At 40.5% G+C, this 19,909-nt stretch overlaps 2 protein-coding genes and 1 long non-coding RNA gene across 8 annotated transcripts; all 3 read right to left on the minus strand.

The window, feature by feature from the left end:
• Positions 1-1,820: 1,820 nt before the first annotated feature.
• LOC141759767 (uncharacterized) lies at positions 1,821-14,102 on the minus strand. Of its 4 annotated transcripts, none has more exons than XR_012592192.1 (4): positions 14,034-14,102; positions 13,334-13,593; positions 2,420-2,984; positions 1,821-2,187 (listed from the first exon to the last, which is right to left on the minus strand). It is a non-coding gene; the product is annotated as an uncharacterized LOC141759767 (long non-coding RNA). The 4 variants fall into 4 exon arrangements; XR_012592191.1 differs by lacking the exons at positions 13,334-13,593; positions 14,034-14,102 and adding exons at positions 3,425-3,707; positions 4,906-5,085 and having other exon boundaries at positions 1,822-2,187; XR_012592190.1 differs by lacking the exons at positions 13,334-13,593; positions 14,034-14,102 and adding exons at positions 3,425-3,707; positions 3,827-3,978 and having other exon boundaries at positions 1,822-2,187.
• Positions 5,732-9,466, minus strand: LOC141759524 (uncharacterized). 2 transcript variants are annotated; one of them, XM_074621661.1, is made up of 2 exons: positions 8,470-9,466; positions 5,732-6,907 (listed from the first exon to the last, which is right to left on the minus strand). In XM_074621661.1, the coding sequence occupies exons 1-2, from the start codon at positions 8,534-8,536 to the stop codon at positions 6,276-6,278; spliced, it is 699 nt and encodes a 232-aa protein (XP_074477762.1). In that variant the 5' UTR covers positions 8,537-9,466; the 3' UTR covers positions 5,732-6,275. The 2 variants fall into 2 exon arrangements, with proteins under 2 accessions (XP_074477762.1, XP_074477764.1); XM_074621663.1 differs by lacking the exon at positions 8,470-9,466 and adding an exon at positions 7,830-7,909.
• Positions 14,103-16,507: 2,405 nt separating the features above from the next.
• Positions 16,508-19,531, minus strand: LOC141759545 (uncharacterized). 2 transcript variants are annotated; one of them, XM_074621693.1, is made up of 2 exons: positions 19,150-19,531; positions 16,508-17,576 (listed from the first exon to the last, which is right to left on the minus strand). In XM_074621693.1, the coding sequence occupies exons 1-2, from the start codon at positions 19,214-19,216 to the stop codon at positions 16,945-16,947; spliced, it is 699 nt and encodes a 232-aa protein (XP_074477794.1). In that variant the 5' UTR covers positions 19,217-19,531; the 3' UTR covers positions 16,508-16,944. The 2 variants fall into 2 exon arrangements, with proteins under 2 accessions (XP_074477794.1, XP_074477795.1); XM_074621694.1 differs by lacking the exon at positions 19,150-19,531 and adding an exon at positions 18,499-18,578.
• Positions 19,532-19,909: the final 378 nt, after the last annotated feature.

Below are 19,909 nucleotides of genomic sequence, written 5' to 3' on the forward strand. Positions count from 1 at the left end.
TCAGGGACAGAGAGGGAGGAAGAAAGACGTCAGAATAAAGCACTTATACGAGCCAATTGTGGAGACACAAGTGTCCTCCATGTGTATTACGTCTATGATTCTATTATTATTCTATGATTTCCGTCTGCTGAGACACCTAAAAGCGAAGATGTTTCTTCCATACGGAACCCCCCTAGGCCCCTAGGAGAACATTTTATTAATTAGTTCCCTCAAGCTAGTAACTCGTTCCCTCAGTCTGACAGTCAAGTCTGTCTTGACTGTCAGGAATCATTGGAGGAAGAGCACTATGAGGTAACTCGTTCCCTCGAGTTACTAACTTGGGGGAACAAATTAATAAAATGTTATCTTAGGGGTGTAGGGGGGCTCAGTAGGACCCAAATGCAGACAAAGTGGGCAGACAGGAGAGGTGATAAATCAGTGATTTATTGCCAAAGTGAAGGTTTATATTGGCTCACAGGCAGGAATCATGATGCAGACAAGATCAGGTAAAGGTTTAAAACAGGCAGGTAACAGGTTTCATAAAAGAAAACTAGAAAGGCAAGAAGCACGTTAATGCTGATGAACTGGCAGGAGATGAGTGGAAATGAGCCTGTACCTGTTAGAGCCACAAGATGGAGACATTACAACAGGGAACATTACTAACCAACAACTAAACCAGCCAACATAAAACATCAGTACAACAGCCTTATTGCTTACCTCATTATGATCAGGTGTAATTTCTCCCCCCCCCCCAGAGAGGGTTAGGAATATACTCCTGTCAAACCCTCACTCACAGAGGAGGAGATCTTTGGTGAAATCAGGACTCTTGAACTGGGTAGTGTGCTGCTGGCACACATCCTCACTCTGATGGCCTACAACACAGCATCCTTTACTTCCCCACGTTCCTCCAGCCTCCTATCCCAGCTCACAGCCTGGTGACCTGTCCAGGCTGTGAGCTGGGATCGGCTCCAAAGTGAATGGAAAAATAAATGGAAATCTGGATCCTCTGTTCTCAAAGATGATGTCTTTTTATTTTACATATCCCACGTAACGTATTTCAATACTGATACTGCTGACAATATCTTATTCTCATTGTGTTTTCAGCCCAACTAACTCTTTAGCAATTTATCAAACTGAGGGTACATAATGTGTTTATCTGTTAATGATTTTAATGATACCAACCATTCACTGCATTTTCCAGGACAATGGTGTGAGTGTTTTTGCTTGTGATTCTGCTTGAAAATGAGCTTTTCTTCTCTTTTTTTCAAATTGTTAAAAATATAAAAACGTACTAAAAACAAACTGATGGCCATTTCTGTGTATCCTTTGATATCTGATTTCCTATCAGTTGTCAGAAGTATTTGAATTATTACAAGCTGTGGTTTAAATGTTCAGTTCTTGTTGAGATTTTTTGTGCATCAAACTGAATGAGAAGATGATATTTATATTAATAAGAGCCCTTCGATGATTTAGGCTTGAAGTAATCTGTGTCTGACAAACAACACATGAAGTTTCATGCAGACTTTTACTGTTTAAACCCACTTCATCACTCAGACTTTATGTACTGCAGTGATGGAAATAGAGATTATTATTAATGTGACACTGAAACCTTTAAAAATACTTTTCTGCTCTACCTTACCACTATGATGTAACTTTAGATGTGACACTGAGTTGTATCTTTGACCTTTTATACTTGTAGTATGTGATTCATCCTGATTATTATTGGATGGACTGAACAGATCAGAACAAATACAGTGGTTAAAATGTTCAGTATGTAATCAGTTTCCTCCAGATGTCATGAGTATCAACACAAACACACTGTAACTTCACATGAAGAATAGTTTATTAAAGACAGACAACAGCTTTAACACAAATATAAAGGACGTTCATCATGTGAGTACACAGATTGAACGTATTAGAAGGATTCATTCATTGTTGATTGAAGGAACTCCTGACATGTTAAAGCTGACACATGGAGCTGTGACACTTGAAGACTTGAAGACTTTGTGGAGACCTGGGGTCTGTACTACGAAGCAGGATTTGGCGTTAGCGAGGTAACTTCAGGGTTAACCCTTCAGGGTTTTCCGTCCTACGAAGGTGGTTCACTTCTTACCGGGGTAGATCGCCATGGTAACTTATGCTGAACAGCTAATCTGCTGAATTATGTTTTAATATTTATTTATTTTACTTGCCCAGATGAGGACACATCTGGAAATAGATAAAGACAGACAGAACAGTTCATCACATCAGCAACATGGTGAACATATTACATATTTATTAGTATATTCATGCTGGTAACATTAAATAAACACATGTTTATCTTTTTAAAAAGAAGGGTAAGAGGGAAGATAAGGAGGGCAGAGAAGAGGGAATAAGAGTTCATCACATCAGCAGCGGCTTCAAATAAAAGTATAAAATCATAAAGTAAATATAGACTCACCTGTTTAAAGGTGAGGGTTCACAGTGCATCCTTCTCTTGTCTTGTGTCATGTCATTTCTTCTCCTCTCTCTCTAAAAGACAAATAACAGATAAAAGGGGAAATAACAGTTAATAACTACAATATAATATCTATATAATATATAATATATAATAATATTATAGATAAGATAAATATTATTTTATTGTATGATATTATAGTATATAATATATAATGTATTATATATTATATACTATAATATCATACAATAAAATAATATTTATCTTTTTAAATGAGAGAATAAAAGAAAAAAATATCTGATAAAAACACTGAGTAAATGTCTACTTATCTTTTTGAAGGAGAGTGTTCACAAAACATCCTGTCTCGTCTCTGGTCTGGTCTGGTCTTGTTTCTTCCTCGTTTCCTCTCCTCTCTCTCTAAAAGATAACAGATAAAAGGGGACATAACAGTTAATAACTTCAGCAGTGGCTTCAAACAGAAGTATAATATCATACAATAAATTCATATTTATCTTTTTAAATGAGAGATTTAAAGAATAAAATCTGAATAAAATATCTGATGAAAACACTGAGTAAATGTCTACTTCTCTTTTTGAAGCAGAGGGTTCACAAAACATCCTGTCTCGTCTCTGGTCTGGACTGGTCAGGTCTGGTCTCGTTTCTTCCTCGTTTCCTCTCCTCTCTCTAGAAGACAAAAGACAAACAAAAGGAGACAATAATTAATAAACTACAGAAGAAGTATTTATCTAAAATAAGAATTCTGATAATAACTTAAAAAATATATATATTTCTCTTTTTATATGAGCTGGTTGACGGTGCATCCCGTCTCCTTTTCCTCTTGTCTCGTCTCAGCTCCTCTTGTCTCTCTCTAAAAGACAAATGGCAGACAAGGGGAATAAACGTTAATAACTACAGCAGTGGCTTCTAACAGAAGTATAATATTGCACAATAAATGAATATTTATCTTTTTAAATGAGAGATTTAAAGAATGAAATATCTGATAAAAACACTGAGTAAATGTCTACTTATCTTTTTGAAGGAGAGTGTTCACAAAACATCCTGTCTCGTCTCTGGTCTGGTCTCGTTTCTTCCTCGTTTCCTCTCCTCTCTCTAAAAGACAAAAGACAAACAAAAGGAGACAATAATTAATAAACTACAGCAGAATTATTGAACTATATAAGAATTCTGATAATAACTTAATAAATGTATATTTCTCTTTTTATATGAGCTGGTTGACGGTGCATCCCGTCTCCTTTTCCTCTTGTCTCGTCTCAGCTCCTCTTGTCTCTCTCTAAAAGACAAATGGCAGATAAGGGGAATAACAGTTAATAACTTCAGCAATGAGGCACACAGAAGAACTGTTGATCAAAACAGGAATTTTCATTATCAGAACAGCAAATAAATGTGTACCAGTATTTATCTTTTCAAATGACTTCGCAGTGCATGCCATCTCGTCTCGCGTTGTCTTGTCTTGTCTCGTGTCATGTCTTGCCGTCTTGTGTCATGTCGTGTCATGTCGCGTCGTGTCATGTCATGTCGTGTCGTGTCGTGGTGTCGTGTCATGTCATGTCATGTCGTGTCGTGTCGTGTCATCTCGTCTCCTGTCGCTCGTGTCGTGGTGTCGTGTCATGTCATGTCGTGTCGTGTCGTGTCGTGTCGTGTCGTGTCGTGTCGTGTCATCTCGCCCCGTCTCTCTTAAAGACAAACAGATCAGGAGGACAACAGCTAATACTTTCAGGTGTTTGGAATATTTTGGGACATCTCACTGCACCATGAACACAACATATTTCACTTTTAGAATCACAGGCCGACCCTAAGGAGTAAAAGATAAACGTCTCTTATGGAGAGACCCCGGTGACGCTACCAGGGGCCTCGCCGGCCCTGCCAGACGCAAAGGCCGACCCTGAGGAGTAAAAGATAAATGTCTCTTATGGAGAGACCCCGATGCAAGACGCAACCAGGGGCCTCGCCGGCCCTGCAAGACGCACAGGCCGACCCTGAGGAGTCAAAAATAAATGTCTCTTATGTCACGCTGGTGGAGAGACCCCGGTGCAAGACGCTACCAGGGGCCTCACCGGCCTTGCCAGACGCACAGGCCGACCCTGAAGAGTAACAAATAAATGTCTCTTATGTCACGCTGGTGGACAGACCCCGGTGCAAGACGCTACCAGGGGTGTTGCTGTCCCTGCCAGACGCTCAGGACACAAACATGGTCAGTCACATGCAGGGTCTTTCAAGTCATCCCATCACACTCTGAGGCGTTTCTCTGGCAGAGACGGACGGCCACTGCTCCCTTCCTCAGCGACCTTTCTCTTCTGCCTCGGAATCGGACTCGGACTCGGACTCTGCGTCTCTGTGTTGAATTTGCAGAGGGTTGACATGAGGACTTGTCCGTCTGCTCCGTAGTCGCTCACCCTCCAGCGGTTTCTCAGCTGAGTGCCGTCGGAGCGGTAAACAAGGGAGACAGAATCTCTGTAAGGACTACTTACCAGTCTGTTCACTCTCCTGGTGACGTTTCACAGCAGAGTTGGTCTTCATTTAAAAGTCAAAACGTCTTGGCTCCCAGGTTTCTATCCTTCACAACCAGCCTCGTGTTCATCACTCTGTCCACAGCTGGTTGGTCCAGTTAGCTGGGCGAGACGTGCAGGTGGAGTCAAAGCCATCTCTGATTTATATCAAGCTGTCTCTGTCCTCTCCCTCTCCATCTGTCAGTCAGTCTGTCCTCTCCTGTTCGTCCTGTCTGTCATTGGTGGATAGGCTGTGATTCTCTTTCCTCACTGAGCCTGACGCTTGATCTCAACTGATGATGAGTCAGCAACAATAAATAAAGTTGGAGGTGTTTCAGGAGGTGAGTTCCCCATGGCTCCCTTTAAATTCACCATGTCAGACACACAGGCCGGCTCCAAGAAATAAAGAAAGGTGCAAGACGCACCGGTGCAAGTCGCACAAGTGCATGACCCACCGAAAACGCTGACCTGTGTGCTACATCCATGATGAACAAACTATTTACATATGTACAATATTTACCCCTCAGACTGTATGTCTACAGGGGCCCCAGTGCAAGACGCTACCAGGGGCCTCACCGGCCCAGCCAGACGCACAGGCCGACCCTGAGGAGTAAAAGATAAATGTCTCTTATGGAGAGACCCCGATGCAAGACGCAACCAGGGGCCTCGCCGGCCCTGCAAGACGCACAGGCCGACCCTGAGGAGTCAAAAATAAATGTCTCTTATGCTGGTGGAGAGACCCCGGTGCAAGACGCTACCAGGGGCCTCACCGGCGTTGCCAGACGCACAGGCCGACCCTGAAGAGTAACAAATAAATGTCTCTTATGTCACGCTGGTGGACAGACCCCGGTGCAAGACGCTACCAGGGGTGTTGCTGTCCCTGCCAGACGCTCAGGACACAAGCATAGTCAGTCACATGCAGGGTCTTTCAAGTCATCCCATCACACTCTGAGGCGTTTCTCTGACAGAGACGGACGGCCACTGCTCCCTTCCTCAGCAACCTTTCTCTTCTGCCTCGGAATCGGACTCGGACTCGGACTCGGACTCTGCGTCTCTGTGTTGAATTTGCAGAGGGTTGACATGAGGACTTGTCCGTCTGCTCCGTAGTCGCTCACCCTCCAGCGGTTACTCAGCTGAGTGCCGTCGGAGCGGTAAACAAGGGAGGGTGTTAGCCTTTGCGCCGGCTCTGCCAGACGCACAGGCCGACCCTGAGGAGTAACAAATAAATGTCTCTTATGTCACGCTGGTGGACAGACCCCGGTGCAAGACGCTACCAGGGGTGTTGCTGTCCCTGCCAGACGCTCAGGACACAAACATGGTCAGTCACATGCAGGGTCTTTCAAGTCATCCCATCACACTCTGAGGCGTTTCTCTGGCAGAGACGGACGGCCACTGCTCCCTTCCTCAGCGACCTTTCTCTTCTGCCTCGGAATCGGACTCGGACTCGGACTCTGCGTCTCTGTGTTGAATTTGCAGAGGGTTGACATGAGGACTTGTCCGTCTGCTCCGTAGTCGCTCACCCTCCAGCGGTTTCTCAGCTGAGTGCCGTCGGAGCGGTAAACAAGGGAGACGACTCTGGTCACAGTCCTGCCATCAACCTCGACGCATCGGACGTGGTTCCTGTGGTCCCCCATCAGGATTCCCAGATCTGCTCTCTCAGGAATGCCTGGAGTCAGAATAGTTGGAAGAGTATGCCCGGGAGGGGGAGCGAGCACAATCAGACCTGGCGGTGCTTCCTCTGGAGGAGACGGTCTGGTGTTCTCTCTATGCCTCTGCCTCCGCCTCGCGAAGGGTGTGGCCACGCGACGTACGCGTAACCTTCCCCTGTGCGGGACTAGAGGAAAGTCATTGAAGCCTGTGATGAGGTTGTGGTACATGCACACAAGGGACTCCCCCATGGACTCCACGCTGGCCCTGCTCAGAGGACGGTTCCTCAGGTTGGTGACTACCAGATGAAGGACTTGTCCGGGCCGAATCAGAGAAGCTGAATGGAGAGACAAGGAAAGGAAAACATTAGTCACATTATAGTCAGGATGACATGATTGGACTAATTAAAGCCCAGATTAACAAGTCAGAACAGCTTTAAACACAGTTCACATCATTTCACACAGAAGAACATAAAAACATCTTATTGTGGAAAACCTTATTAAAGATTATTGATGTGGTTCAAGCCCAGCATGAATAATGTGAAGACAACACGACATCAAACAGAACACAATCCAAATTCAGTTTTGTAAACATTAAAAAATGTTTCTTCTGTTAGATTTTGACACCTACACATACAAGTGACATAAGAATGAACTACTATTTAAATATCCTTCAGATTGACTGTCTGCCTCTCTGACAATAACATGTAAAATATGCTGTCAATTCTATACTTTGATTTACATTCATGATCAAATCAAAAGATGAAGTTGTAACTTTCCCTGCGAAGCTGAACTTGTTTAACATATCATAACAGAAAAGCTCAATTTAAAAACACATGTTATCTGGTGTTGTGTGCAGAGAGTAATTAACATCTAAGCTCCATGTTTCAAGCAGGCTAACTGTCAAACTGTGATGAATTAATACAAACCATAATATTTATATTATATATATATATATATATATTTCTGACACATGGGGACAATACAGCAGTAATAACGGAACTGAGGGACTTCAAGGTCATTATTATATATACATATTACATTAACATTAAAAACTAATGTCCTTAAACTATCATATTAACGAAGCTATAGTCTGTTTAAGTCACGGTTGCATCACATCCGTTTCCCATAATAACTCTACTATACGTGACTAGTGTTTATTTATCAATAATTAGGAATGTGGTGCGCATATTAAAACATATTTAATCCTCGAGGACACTTCAAAGTTAACTAACTAGCTAACTTTTCTTAAAAACCTACCGGCTAGCTTCAACAACGAAAACGTGCTCACTAACTCCTTCATCCAGATATAAACAACAACAACAGGCCCAGGTCGACCACTCTGACGTCACACGTCTGTCTCTGACGTCATTATAATAGCTGACGTCGTTTCCGTGGCAACAAGCTCAACTTTATTTTAGCATTTATTAAAAAATGGCCCAGTCGCCATCTTTGTCCTAAACTTTCAATGTTAAACTCGAACAAAAGATAAAAAACACTTTGTTTGTTTCATATCTGTGATATGAACGCCTCAAAAACAATCACTCAATCACATTATTCATACTGTTTTCCACCTTTAGTCTACATTATATGGAGATAACAAGTTAATTGATTTGTTTTTGCTGTTTTGGGGAAATATTTTCAACCAAACACAATTAAATAACTCTAATTATAAATATTAAATAATATATATATATAATAACAATATATATATAATATTATATATATATATTTATTATTATTATATATAATAATAAATATATAATATATAAATATATATAATATAATATATATATAATATATATATATAATAAATCTAATTATAAATATCATATACATGTATCAGTTAATTTATTATCTTCTATCATGCTCTATTTAATAATGATATCTAGCTATTTACCATATCTGTCATCCAGCAGACGCCTGATGCTTGCAGACAGCAGGTAGATCTCACGCTGGAAGAACATTGTTTTCTCTCTCTTTCTCTCTCTCTCTCTCTCTCTCTCTCTCTCTCTCTTTCTCTCTCTCTCACTTCTAGATGTCAAAGGTTCAGTACAGATGTTTTCTTGCTTTCAAAGTTTTCACTTTTCAACAAATCGACACTTTTGTTCCACAGTTGATGAGTTTTCACTTCACTTCACTGTCAGAGCTCAGGTGCAGAATGAGATTAGAACTGAGGCCTCGGCTTTTATAGGAGACCCTAAATGCGTCATTACGCATCACCTTGACTACCAGTGACACGTTGCTGGCGTGGGCTCTAATTAGGAAACTAATATGGGATTTAATTAAGATAAGATAAGATAAGATAAGATAAGATAAGATATTCCTTTATTAGTCCCGCAGTGGTGAAATGTGCAGAGTACAGCAGCAAAGGGGATAGTGCAAAAAAACAAGATGCATCAGCTAACACAAAAAAGAGCTAAACAAAGTGTATCAAAATATGAACCATTTAAATAGAATGAAGTATAAAAATAGGAGCAGTATATACAGTATTGACAATAAACAGACTATTAACAAAATTGCACAAGTGGAAAATTATATTGCACAGTGAGAATGAAATGAAATTCCACCTGAAAATATTGCACAGTATGAATTACACCTGAGTAGTAATAATGATAATGATATTGCACAGTAATTATACAGTGTAGTGCAGTTATTGTCAGTTTTTTGGTGTGTAAGTGTAAGTGGTCTACTGGGAGCAGTGCTGGTTGTGGAGTCTGACAGCTGCAGGAAGGAAGGACCTGCCATAGCGTTCCTTCACACAATTATTATTATTGAACACATGCTCATTAACAGAGGTACAAACATACATAGACAATTGAAAAAAAGAAGACAAACAAAAATAATTACATATACATTTCATAATGCCAGAGTTTATGCTATATACATCATGTTTAATAATAATTTAAAGGTCTTAATGGTTTCTTTTGTTTTTAAAATCGGGTAAGATGGTGCTATATTGTTTGAATTCATTAATAGATTGCAGGACAGTTGTCTTGGCTCCTGACCATTTTTTCTTATGAATATGACATTTTACAAAAAAAAAATTGTATGATATATACAGCATGCTATTTTCAATCTTATCTTGACTAAAATATAGCATTACATTAAACATATTTATTTCAACATTCATCTTAAGTTTCTTTTGTAGAAAGTCAGCTACATCAATCCAGAGCATTCTTCGAGCCGGTCGTGTGACGTTAACATGTCTTCATTGACCTCTGACACGGTTCCTTTTTATCAGCTACATTTTGTGTAGGCTATTTATTAGGTAATGCAGATTAGAAATAACTATGAATTCATTTTAAAGTTCCCCAGATTTATTCACATCCTGTATCACCTTCAAGCATTGGTTGAGTTGTGTGTGCCTCTCATATTCATTTTTTAATTAAAGATGGTGTTTTTGACTCAAGTAACTTTAAGCCTATAGCCTACCTCGTGACCATGAACAGGATAGTTGAGAAAATTAACGGGTGTGTCTTTCACGTTCCCTTTTAAATAATAGCCTATTTTAGTGTTGTTTGCATGTGTATTAATACATATGTAATAATTAGCCTGTTTTACATCAGGCATTTTGACTTGGCAGGTAAACCACAGGTGTAACCATAAACATTTTTCTTTATAGGCCTTTTTGCTGAAGTGAACGAAACGTTTTATAGGCCATTACTACTACTACTAATAATAATAACAATAGAGCTGAATCGATGCTGTACCTAATCATGCCTCACATGAGGTCAGTTAAGAAATGTAGAAACACTGAAATATGTAAATGTAGATTTGTAGAAATGTATCACTAAATTAAGGATATTTATTTAGTCCTGTTACCTGATTAATTACCAACTTTTCTTTTCTTTTATTATTTATATTATATATTTATAATTCATTCTAATCATTTCTATATAAATTTCAGTGTTTTTATATTTGTATATTATTTTATTCAAATATGAAATCAAATTATTTATTTATCTACTTATTTCAGGATTTATTTATATATTTAGTTAGGCTATTTATTTTTTGATGAATAAGTCATTCTGTCCTCCTGCAGTCAGGGACAGAGAGGGAGGAAGAAAGACGTCAGAATAAAGCACTTATACGAGCCAATTGTGGAGACACAAGTGTCCTCCATGTGTATTACGTCTATGATTCTATTATTATTCTATGATTTCCGTCTGCTGAGACACCTAAAAGCGAAGATGTTTCTTCCATACGGAACCCCCCTAGGTCCCTAGGAGAACATTTTATTAATTAGTTCCCTCAAGCTAGTAACTCGTTCCCTCAGTCTGACAGTCAAGTCTGTCTTGACTGTCAGGAATCATTGGAGGAAGAGCACTATGAGGTAACTCGTTCCCTCGAGTTACTAACTTGGGGGAACAAATTAATAAAATGTTATCTTAGGGGTGTAGGGGGGCTCAGTAGGACCCAAATGCAGACAAAGTGGGCAGACAGGAGAGGTGATAAATCAGTGATTTATTGCCAAAGTGAAGGTTTATATTGGCTCACAGGCAGGAATCATGATGCAGACAAGATCAGGTAAAGGTTTAAAACAGGCAGGTAACAGGTTTCATAAAACAAAACTAGAAAGGCAAGAAGCACGTTAATGCTGATGAACTGGCAGGAGATGAGTGGAAATGAGCCTGTACCTGTTAGAGCCACAAGATGGAGACATTACAACAGGGAACATTACTAACCAACAACTAAACCAGCCAACATAAAACATCAGTACAACAGCCTTATTGCTTACCTCATTATGATCAGGTGTAATTTCTCCCCCTAGAGAGGGTTAGGAATATACTCCTGTCAAACCCTCACTCACAGAGGAGGAGATCTTTGGTGAAATCAGGACTCTTGAACTGGGTAGTGTGCTGCTGACACACATCCTCACTCTGATGGCCTACAACACAGCATCCTTTACTTCCCCACGTTCCTCCAGCCTCCTATCCCAGCTCACAGCCTGGTGACCTGTCCAGGCTGTGAGCTGGGATCGGCTCCAAAGTGAATGGAAAAATAAATGGAAATCTGGATCCTCTGTTCAGAAAGATGATGTCTTTTTATTTTACATATCCCACGTAACGTATTTCAATACTGATACTGCTGACAATATCTTATTCTCATTGTGTTTTCAGCCCAACTCACTCTTTAGCAATTTATCAAACTGAGGGTACATAATGTGTTTATCTGTTAATGATTTTAATGATACCAACCATTCACTGCATTTTCCAGGACAATGGTGTGAGTGTTTTTGCTTGTGATTCTGCTTGAAAATGAGCTTTTCTTCTCTTTTTTTCAAATTGTTAAAAATATAAAAACGTACTAAAAACAAACTGATGGCCATTTCTGTGTATCCTTTGATATCTGATTTCCTATCAGTTGTCAGAAGTATTTGAATTATTACAAGCTGTGGTTTAAATGTTCAGTTCTTGTTGAGATTTTTTGTGCATCAAACTGAATGAGAAGATGATATTTATATTAATGAGAGCCCTTCGATGATTTAGGCTTGAAGTAATCTGTGTCTGACAAACAACACAAGAAGTTTCATGCAGACTTTTACTGTTTAAACCCACTTCATCACTCAGACTTTATGTACTGCAGTGATGGAAATAGAGATTATTATTAATGTGACACTGAAACCTTTAAAAATACTTTTCTGCTCTACCTTACCACTATGTTGTAACTTTAGATGTGACAATGAGTTGTATCTTTGACCTTTTATACTTGTAGTATGTGATTCATCCTGATTATTATTGGATGGACTGAACAGATCAGAACAAATACAGTGGTTAAAATGTTCAGTATGTAATCAGTTTCCTCCAGATGTCATGAGTATCAACACAAACACACTGTAACTTCACATGAAGAATAGTTTATTAAAGACAGACAACAGCTTTAACACAAATATAAAGGACGTTCATCATGTGAGTACACAGATTGAACGTATCAGAAGGATTCATTCATTGTTGATTGAAGGAACTCCTGACATGTTAAAGCTGACACATGGAGCTGTGACACTTGAAGACTTGAAGACTTTGTGGAGACCTGGGGTCTGTACTACGAAGCAGGATTTGGCGTTAGCGAGGTAACTTCAGGGTTAACCCTTCAGGGTTTTCCGTCCTATGAAGGTGGTTCACTTCTTACCGGGGTAGATCGCCATGGTAACTTATGCTGAACAGCTAATCTGCTGAATTATGTTTTAATATTTATTTATTTTACTTGCCCAGATGAGGACACATCTGGAAATAGATAAAGACAGACAGAACAGTTCATCACATCAGCAACATGGTGAACACATTACATATTTATTAGTATATTCATGCTGGTAACATTAAATAAACACATGTTTATCTTTTTAAAAAGAAGGGTAAGAGGGAAGATAAGGAGGGCAGAGAAGAGGGAATAAGAGTTCATCACATCAGCAGCGGCTTCAAATAAAAGTATAAAATCATTAAGTAAATATAGACTCACCTGTTTAAAGGTGAGGGTTCACAGTGCATCCTTCTCTTGTCTTGTGTCATGTCATTTCTTCTCCTCTCTCTCTAAAAGACAAATAACAGATAAAAGGGGAAATAACAGTTAATAACTACAATATAATATCTATATAATATATAATATATAATAATATTATAGATAAGATAAATATTATTTTATTGTATGATATTATAGTATATAATATATAATATATTATATACTATATACTATAATATCATACAATAAAATAATATTTATCTTTTTAAATGAGAGAATAAAAGAAAAAAATATCTGATAAAAACACTGAGTAAATGTCTACTTATCTTTTTGAAGGAGAGGGTTCACAAAACATCCTGTCTCGTCTCTGGTCTGGTCTGGTCTTGTTTCTTCCTCGTTTCCTCTCCTCTCTCTCTAAAAGATAACAGATAAAAGGGGACATAACAGTTAATAACTTCAGCAGTGGCTTCAAACAGAAGTATAATATCATACAATAAATTCATATTTATCTTTTTAAATGAGAGATTTAAAGAATAAAATCTGAATAAAATATCTGATGAAAACACTGAGTAAATGTCTACTTCTCTTTTTGAAGCAGAGGGTTCACAAAACATCCTGTCTCGTCTCTGGTCTGGACTGGTCAGGTCTGGTCTCGTTTCTTCCTCGTTTCCTCTCCTCTCTCTAGAAGACAAAAGACAAACAAAAGGAGACAATAATTAATAAACTACAGAAGAAGTATTTATCTAAAATAAGAATTCTGATAATAACTTAAAAAATATATATATTTCTCTTTTTATATGAGCTGGTTGACGGTGCATCCCGTCTCCCTTTCCTCTTGTCTCGTCTCAGCTCCTCTTGTCTCTCTCTAAAAGACAAATGGCAGACAAGGGGAATAAACGTTAATAACTACAGCAGTGGCTTCTAACAGAAGTATAATATTGCACAATAAATGAATATTTATCTTTTTAAATGAGAGATTTAAAGAATGAAATATCTGATAAAAACACTGAGTAAATGTCTACTTATCTTTTTGAAGGAGAGTGTTCACAAAACATCCTGTCTCGTCTCTGGTCTGGACTGGACTGGTCAGGTCTGGTCTCGTTTCTTCCTCGTTTCCTCTCCTCTCTCTAAAAGACAAAAGACAAACAAAAGGAGACAATAATTAATAAACTACAGCAGAATTATTGAACTATATAAGAATTCTGATAATAACTTAATAAATGTATATTTCTCTTTTTATATGAGCTGGTTGACGGTGCATCCCGTCTCCTTTTCCTCTTGTCTCGTCTCAGCTCCTCTTGTCTCTCTCTAAAAGACAAATGGCAGATAAGGGGAATAACAGTTAATAACTTCAGCAATGAGGCACACAGAAGAACTGTTGATCAAAACAGGAATTTTCATTATCAGAACAGCAAATAAATGTGTACCAGTATTTATCTTTTCAAATGACTTCGCAGTGCATGCCATCTCGTCTCGCGTTGTCTTGTCTTGTCTCGTGTCATGTCTTGCCGTCTTGTGTCATGTCGTGTCATGTCGCGTCGTGTCATGTCATGTCGTGTCGTGTCGTGGTGTCGTGTCATGTCATGTCATGTCGTGTCGTGTCGTGTCATGTCATGTCGTGTCGTGTCGTCTCGTGTCATCTCGTCTCCTGTCGCTCGTGTCGTGGTGTCGTGTCATGTCATGTCGTGTCGTGTCGTGTCGTGTCGTGTCGTGTCGTGTCGTGTCGTGTCGTGTCATCTCGCCCCGTCTCTCTTAAAGACAAACAGATCAGGAGGACAACAGCTAATACTTTCAGGTGTTTGGAATATTTTGGGACATCTCACTGCACCATGAACACAACATATTTCACTTTTAGAATCACAGGCCGACCCTAAGGAGTAAAAGATAAACGTCTCTTATGGAGAGACCCCGGTGACGCTACCAGGGGCCTCGCCGGCCCTGCCAGACGCAAAGGCCGACCCTGAGGAGTAAAAGATAAATGTCTCTTATGGAGAGACCCCGATGCAAGACGCAACCAGGGGCCTCGCCGGCCCTGCAAGACGCACAGGCCGACCCTGAGGAGTCAAAAATAAATGTCTCTTATGTCACGCTGGTGGAGAGACCCCGGTGCAAGACGCTACCAGGGGCCTCACCGGCCTTGCCAGACGCACAGGCCGACCCTGAAGAGTAACAAATAAATGTCTCTTATGTCACGCTGGTGGACAGACCCCGGTGCAAGACGCTACCAGGGGTGTTGCTGTCCCTGCCAGACGCTCAGGACACAAACATGGTCAGTCACATGCAGGGTCTTTCAAGTCATCCCATCACACTCTGAGGCGTTTCTCTGGCAGAGACGGACGGCCACTGCTCCCTTCCTCAGCGACCTTTCTCTTCTGCCTCGGAATCGGACTCGGACTCGGACTCTGCGTCTCTGTGTTGAATTTGCAGAGGGTTGACATGAGGACTTGTCCGTCTGCTCCGTAGTCGCTCACCCTCCAGCGGTTTCTCAGCTGAGTGCCGTCGGAGCGGTAAACAAGGGAGACAGAATCTCTGTAAGGACTACTTACCAGTCTGTTCACTCTCCTGGTGACGTTTCACAGCAGAGTTGGTCTTCATTTAAAAGTCAAAACGTCTTGGCTCCCAGGTTTCTATCCTTCACAACCAGCCTCGTGTTCATCACTCTGTCCACAGCTGGTTGGTCCAGTTAGCTGGGCGAGACGTGCAGGTGGAGTCAAAGCCATCTCTGATTTATATCAAGCTGTCTCTGTCCTCTCCCTCTCCATCTGTCAGTCAGTCTGTCCTCTCCTGTTCGTCCTGTCTGTCATTGGTGGATAGGCTGTGATTCTCTTTCCTCACTGAGCCTGACGCTTGATCTCAACTGATGATGAGTCAGCAACAATAAATAAAGTTGGAGGTGTTTCAGGAGGTGAGTTCCCCATGGCTCCCTTTAAATTCACCATGTCAGACACACAGGCCGGCTCCAAGAAATAAAGAAAGGTGCAAGACGCACCGGTGCAAGTCGCACAAGTGCATGACCCACCGAAAACGCTGACCTGTGTGCTACATCCATGATGAACAAACTATTTACATATGTACAATATTTACCCCTCAGACTGTATGTCTACAGGGGCCCCAGTGCAAGACGCTACCAGGGGCCTCACCGGCCCAGCCAGACGCACAGGCCGACCCTGAGGAGTAAAAGATAAATGTCTCTTATGGAGAGACCCCGATGCAAGACGCAACCAGGGGCCTCGCCGGCCCTGCAAGACGCACAGGCCGACCCTGAGGAGTCAAAAATAAATGTCTCTTATGCTGGTGGAGAGACCCCGGTGCAAGACGCTACCAGGGGCCTCACCGGCGTTGCCAGACGCACAGGCCGACCCTGAAGAGTAACAAATAAATGTCTCTTATGTCACGCTGGTGGACAGACCCTGGTGCAAGACGCTACCAGGGGTGTTGCTGTCCCTGCCAGACGCTCAGGACACAAGCATAGTCAGTCACATGCAGGGTCTTTCAAGTCATCCCATCACACTCTGAGGCGTTTCTCTGACAGAGACGGACGGCCACTGCTCCCTTCCTCAGCAACCTTTCTCTTCTGCCTCGGAATCGGACTCGGACTCGGACTCGGACTCTGCGTCTCTGTGTTGAATTTGCAGAGGGTTGACATGAGGACTTGTCCGTCTGCTCCGTAGTCGCTCACCCTCCAGCGGTTACTCAGCTGAGTGCCGTCGGAGCGGTAAACAAGGGAGGGTGTTAGCCTTTGCGCCGGCTCTGCCAGACGCACAGGCCGACCCTGAGGAGTAACAAATAAATGTCTCTTATGTCACGCTGGTGGACAGACCCCGGTGCAAGACGCTACCAGGGGTGTTGCTGTCCCTGCCAGACGCTCAGGACACAAACATGGTCAGTCACATGCAGGGTCTTTCAAGTCATCCCATCACACTCTGAGGCGTTTCTCTGGCAGAGACGGACGGCCACTGCTCCCTTCCTCAGCGACCTTTCTCTTCTGCCTCGGAATCGGACTCGGACTCGGACTCTGCGTCTCTGTGTTGAATTTGCAGAGGGTTGACATGAGGACTTGTCCGTCTGCTCCGTAGTCGCTCACCCTCCAGCGGTTTCTCAGCTGAGTGCCGTCGGAGCGGTAAACAAGGGAGACGACTCTGGTCACAGTCCTGCCATCAACCTCGACGCATCGGACGTGGTTCCTGTGGTCCCCCATCAGGATTCCCAGATCTGCTCTCTCAGGAATGCCTGGAGTCAGAATAGTTGGAAGAGTATGCCCGGGAGGGGGAGCGAGCACAATCAGACCTGGCGGTGCTTCCTCTGGAGGAGACGGTCTGGTGTTCTCTCTATGCCTCTGCCTCCGCCTCGCGAAGGGTGTGGCCACGCGACGTACGCGTAACCTTCCCCTGTGCGGGACTAGAGGAAAGTCATTGAAGCCTGTGATGAGGTTGTGGTACATGCACACAAGGGACTCCCCCATGGACTCCACGCTGGCCCTGCTCAGAGGACGGTTCCTCAGGTTGGTGACTACCAGATGAAGGACTTGTCCGGGCCGAATCAGAGAAGCTGAATGGAGAGACAAGGAAAGGAAAACATTAGTCACATTATAGTCAGGATGACATGATTGGACTAATTAAAGCCCAGATTAACAAGTCAGAACAGCTTTAAACACAGTTCACATCATTTCACACAGAAGAACATAAAAACATCTTATTGTGGAAAACCTTATTAAAGATTATTGATGTGGTTCAAGCCCAGCATGAATAATGTGAAGACAACACGACATCAAACAGAACACAATCCAAATTCAGTTTTGTAAACATTAAAAAATGTTTCTTCTGTTAGATTTTGACACCTACACATACAAGTGACATAAGAATGAACTACTATTTAAATATCCTTCAGATTGACTGTCTGCCTCTCTGACAATAACATGTAAAATATGCTGTCAATTCTATACTTTGATTTACATTCATGATCAAATCAAAAGATGAAGTTGTAACTTTCCCTGCGAAGCTGAACTTGTTTAACATATCATAACAGAAAAGCTCAATTTAAAAACACATGTTATCTGGTGTTGTGTGCAGAGAGTAATTAACATCTAAGCTCCATGTTTCAAGCAGGCTAACTGTCAAACTGTGATGAATTAATACAAACCATAATATTTATATTATATATATATATATATATATTTCTGACACATGGGGACAATACAGCAGTAATAACGGAACTGAGGGACTTCAAGGTCATTATTATATATACATATTACATTAACATTAAAAACTAATGTCCTTAAACTATCATATTAACGAAGCTATAGTCTGTTTAAGTCACGGTTGCATCACATCCGTTTCCCATAATAACTCTACTATACGTGACTAGTGTTTATTTATCAATAATTAGGAATGTGGTGCGCATATTAAAACATATTTAATCCTCGAGGACACTTCAAAGTTAACTAACTAGCTAACTTTTCTTAAAAACCTACCGGCTAGCTTCAACAACGAAAACGTGCTCACTAACTCCTTCATCCAGATATAAACAACAACAACAGGCCCAGGTCGACCACTCTGACGTCACACGTCTGTCTCTGACGTCATTATAATAGCTGACGTCGTTTCCGTGGCAACAAGCTCAACTTTATTTTAGCATTTATTAAAAAATGGCCCAGTCGCCATCTTTGTCCTAAACTTTCAATGTTAAACTCGAACAAAAGATAAAAAACACTTTGTTTGTTTCATATCTGTGATATGAACGCCTCAAAAACAATCACTCAATCACATTATTCATACTGTTTTCCACCTTTAGTCTACATTATATGGAGATAACAAGTTAATTGATTTGTTTTTGCTGTTTTGGGGAAATATTTTCAACCAAACACAATTAAATAACTCTAATTATAAATATTAAATAATATATATATATGATAACAATATATATATAATATTATATATATATATTTATTATTATTATATATAATAATAAATATATAATATATAAATATATATAAAATAATATTAATATAATATATATATAATATTTATATATAATAAATCTAATTATAAATATCATATACATGTATCAGTTAATTTATTATCTTCTATCATGCTCTATTTAATAATGATATCTAGCTATTTACCATATCTGTCATCCAGCAGACGCCTGATGCTTGCAGACAGCAGGTAGATCTCACGCTGGAAGAACATTGTTTTCTCTCTCTTTCTCTCTCTCTCTCTCTCTCTCTCTCTCTCTCTCTCTTTCTCTCTCTCTCTCACTTCTAGATGTCAAAGGTTCAGTACAGATGTTTTCTTGCTTTCAAAGTTTTCACTTTTCAACAAATCGACACTTTTGTTCCACAGTTGATGAGTTTTCACTTCACTTCACTGTCAGAGCTCAGGTGCAGAATGAGATTAGAACTGAGGCCTCCGCTTTTATAGGAGATCCTAAATGCGTCATTACGCATCACCTTGACTACCAGTGACACGTTGCTGGCGTGGGCTCTAATTAGGAAACTAATATGGGATTTAATTAAGATAAGATAAGATAAGATATTCCTTTATTAGTCTTGCAGTCGGGAAATTTTCAGTGGAGAGCAGCAAAGGGGATAGTGCAAAAAACAAGATGCATCAGCTAACACAGTAAAAAAAAAAGAGCTAAACAAAGTGTAACAAAATATGAGCCATTTAAATAGAAGGAAGTATAAAAATAGTAGCAGTATATACAGTATTGACAATAAACAGACTATTAACAAAATTGCACAAGTGGAAAATGATATTGCACAGTGAGAATGAAATGAAATTCCACCTGAAAATATCAGGTTATTATTATTCACTGTATTATTATTATTATTATAATTATTATTATTATAATTATTATTATTATTATTATTATTATTATTA

This window comes from Sebastes fasciatus, chromosome 21 (genome assembly GCF_043250625.1).
Source record: "Sebastes fasciatus isolate fSebFas1 chromosome 21, fSebFas1.pri, whole genome shotgun sequence".
Taxonomy (NCBI): Eukaryota; Metazoa; Chordata; class Actinopteri; order Perciformes; family Sebastidae; genus Sebastes; species Sebastes fasciatus.

Coding starts and splice junctions, on each gene's coding strand:
- LOC141759524 (XM_074621661.1), bottom strand. CDS start 8,536: ATGTTCTTCCAGCGTGAGATCTACCTGCTGTCTGCAAGCATCAGGCGT. Junction 6,908..8,469: donor TCTGCTGGATGACAGATATG/GTAAATAGCTAG, acceptor CTCTCCATTCAG/CTTCTCTGATTCGGCCCGGA.
- LOC141759545 (XM_074621693.1), bottom strand. CDS start 19,216: ATGTTCTTCCAGCGTGAGATCTACCTGCTGTCTGCAAGCATCAGGCGT. Junction 17,577..19,149: donor TCTGCTGGATGACAGATATG/GTAAATAGCTAG, acceptor CTCTCCATTCAG/CTTCTCTGATTCGGCCCGGA.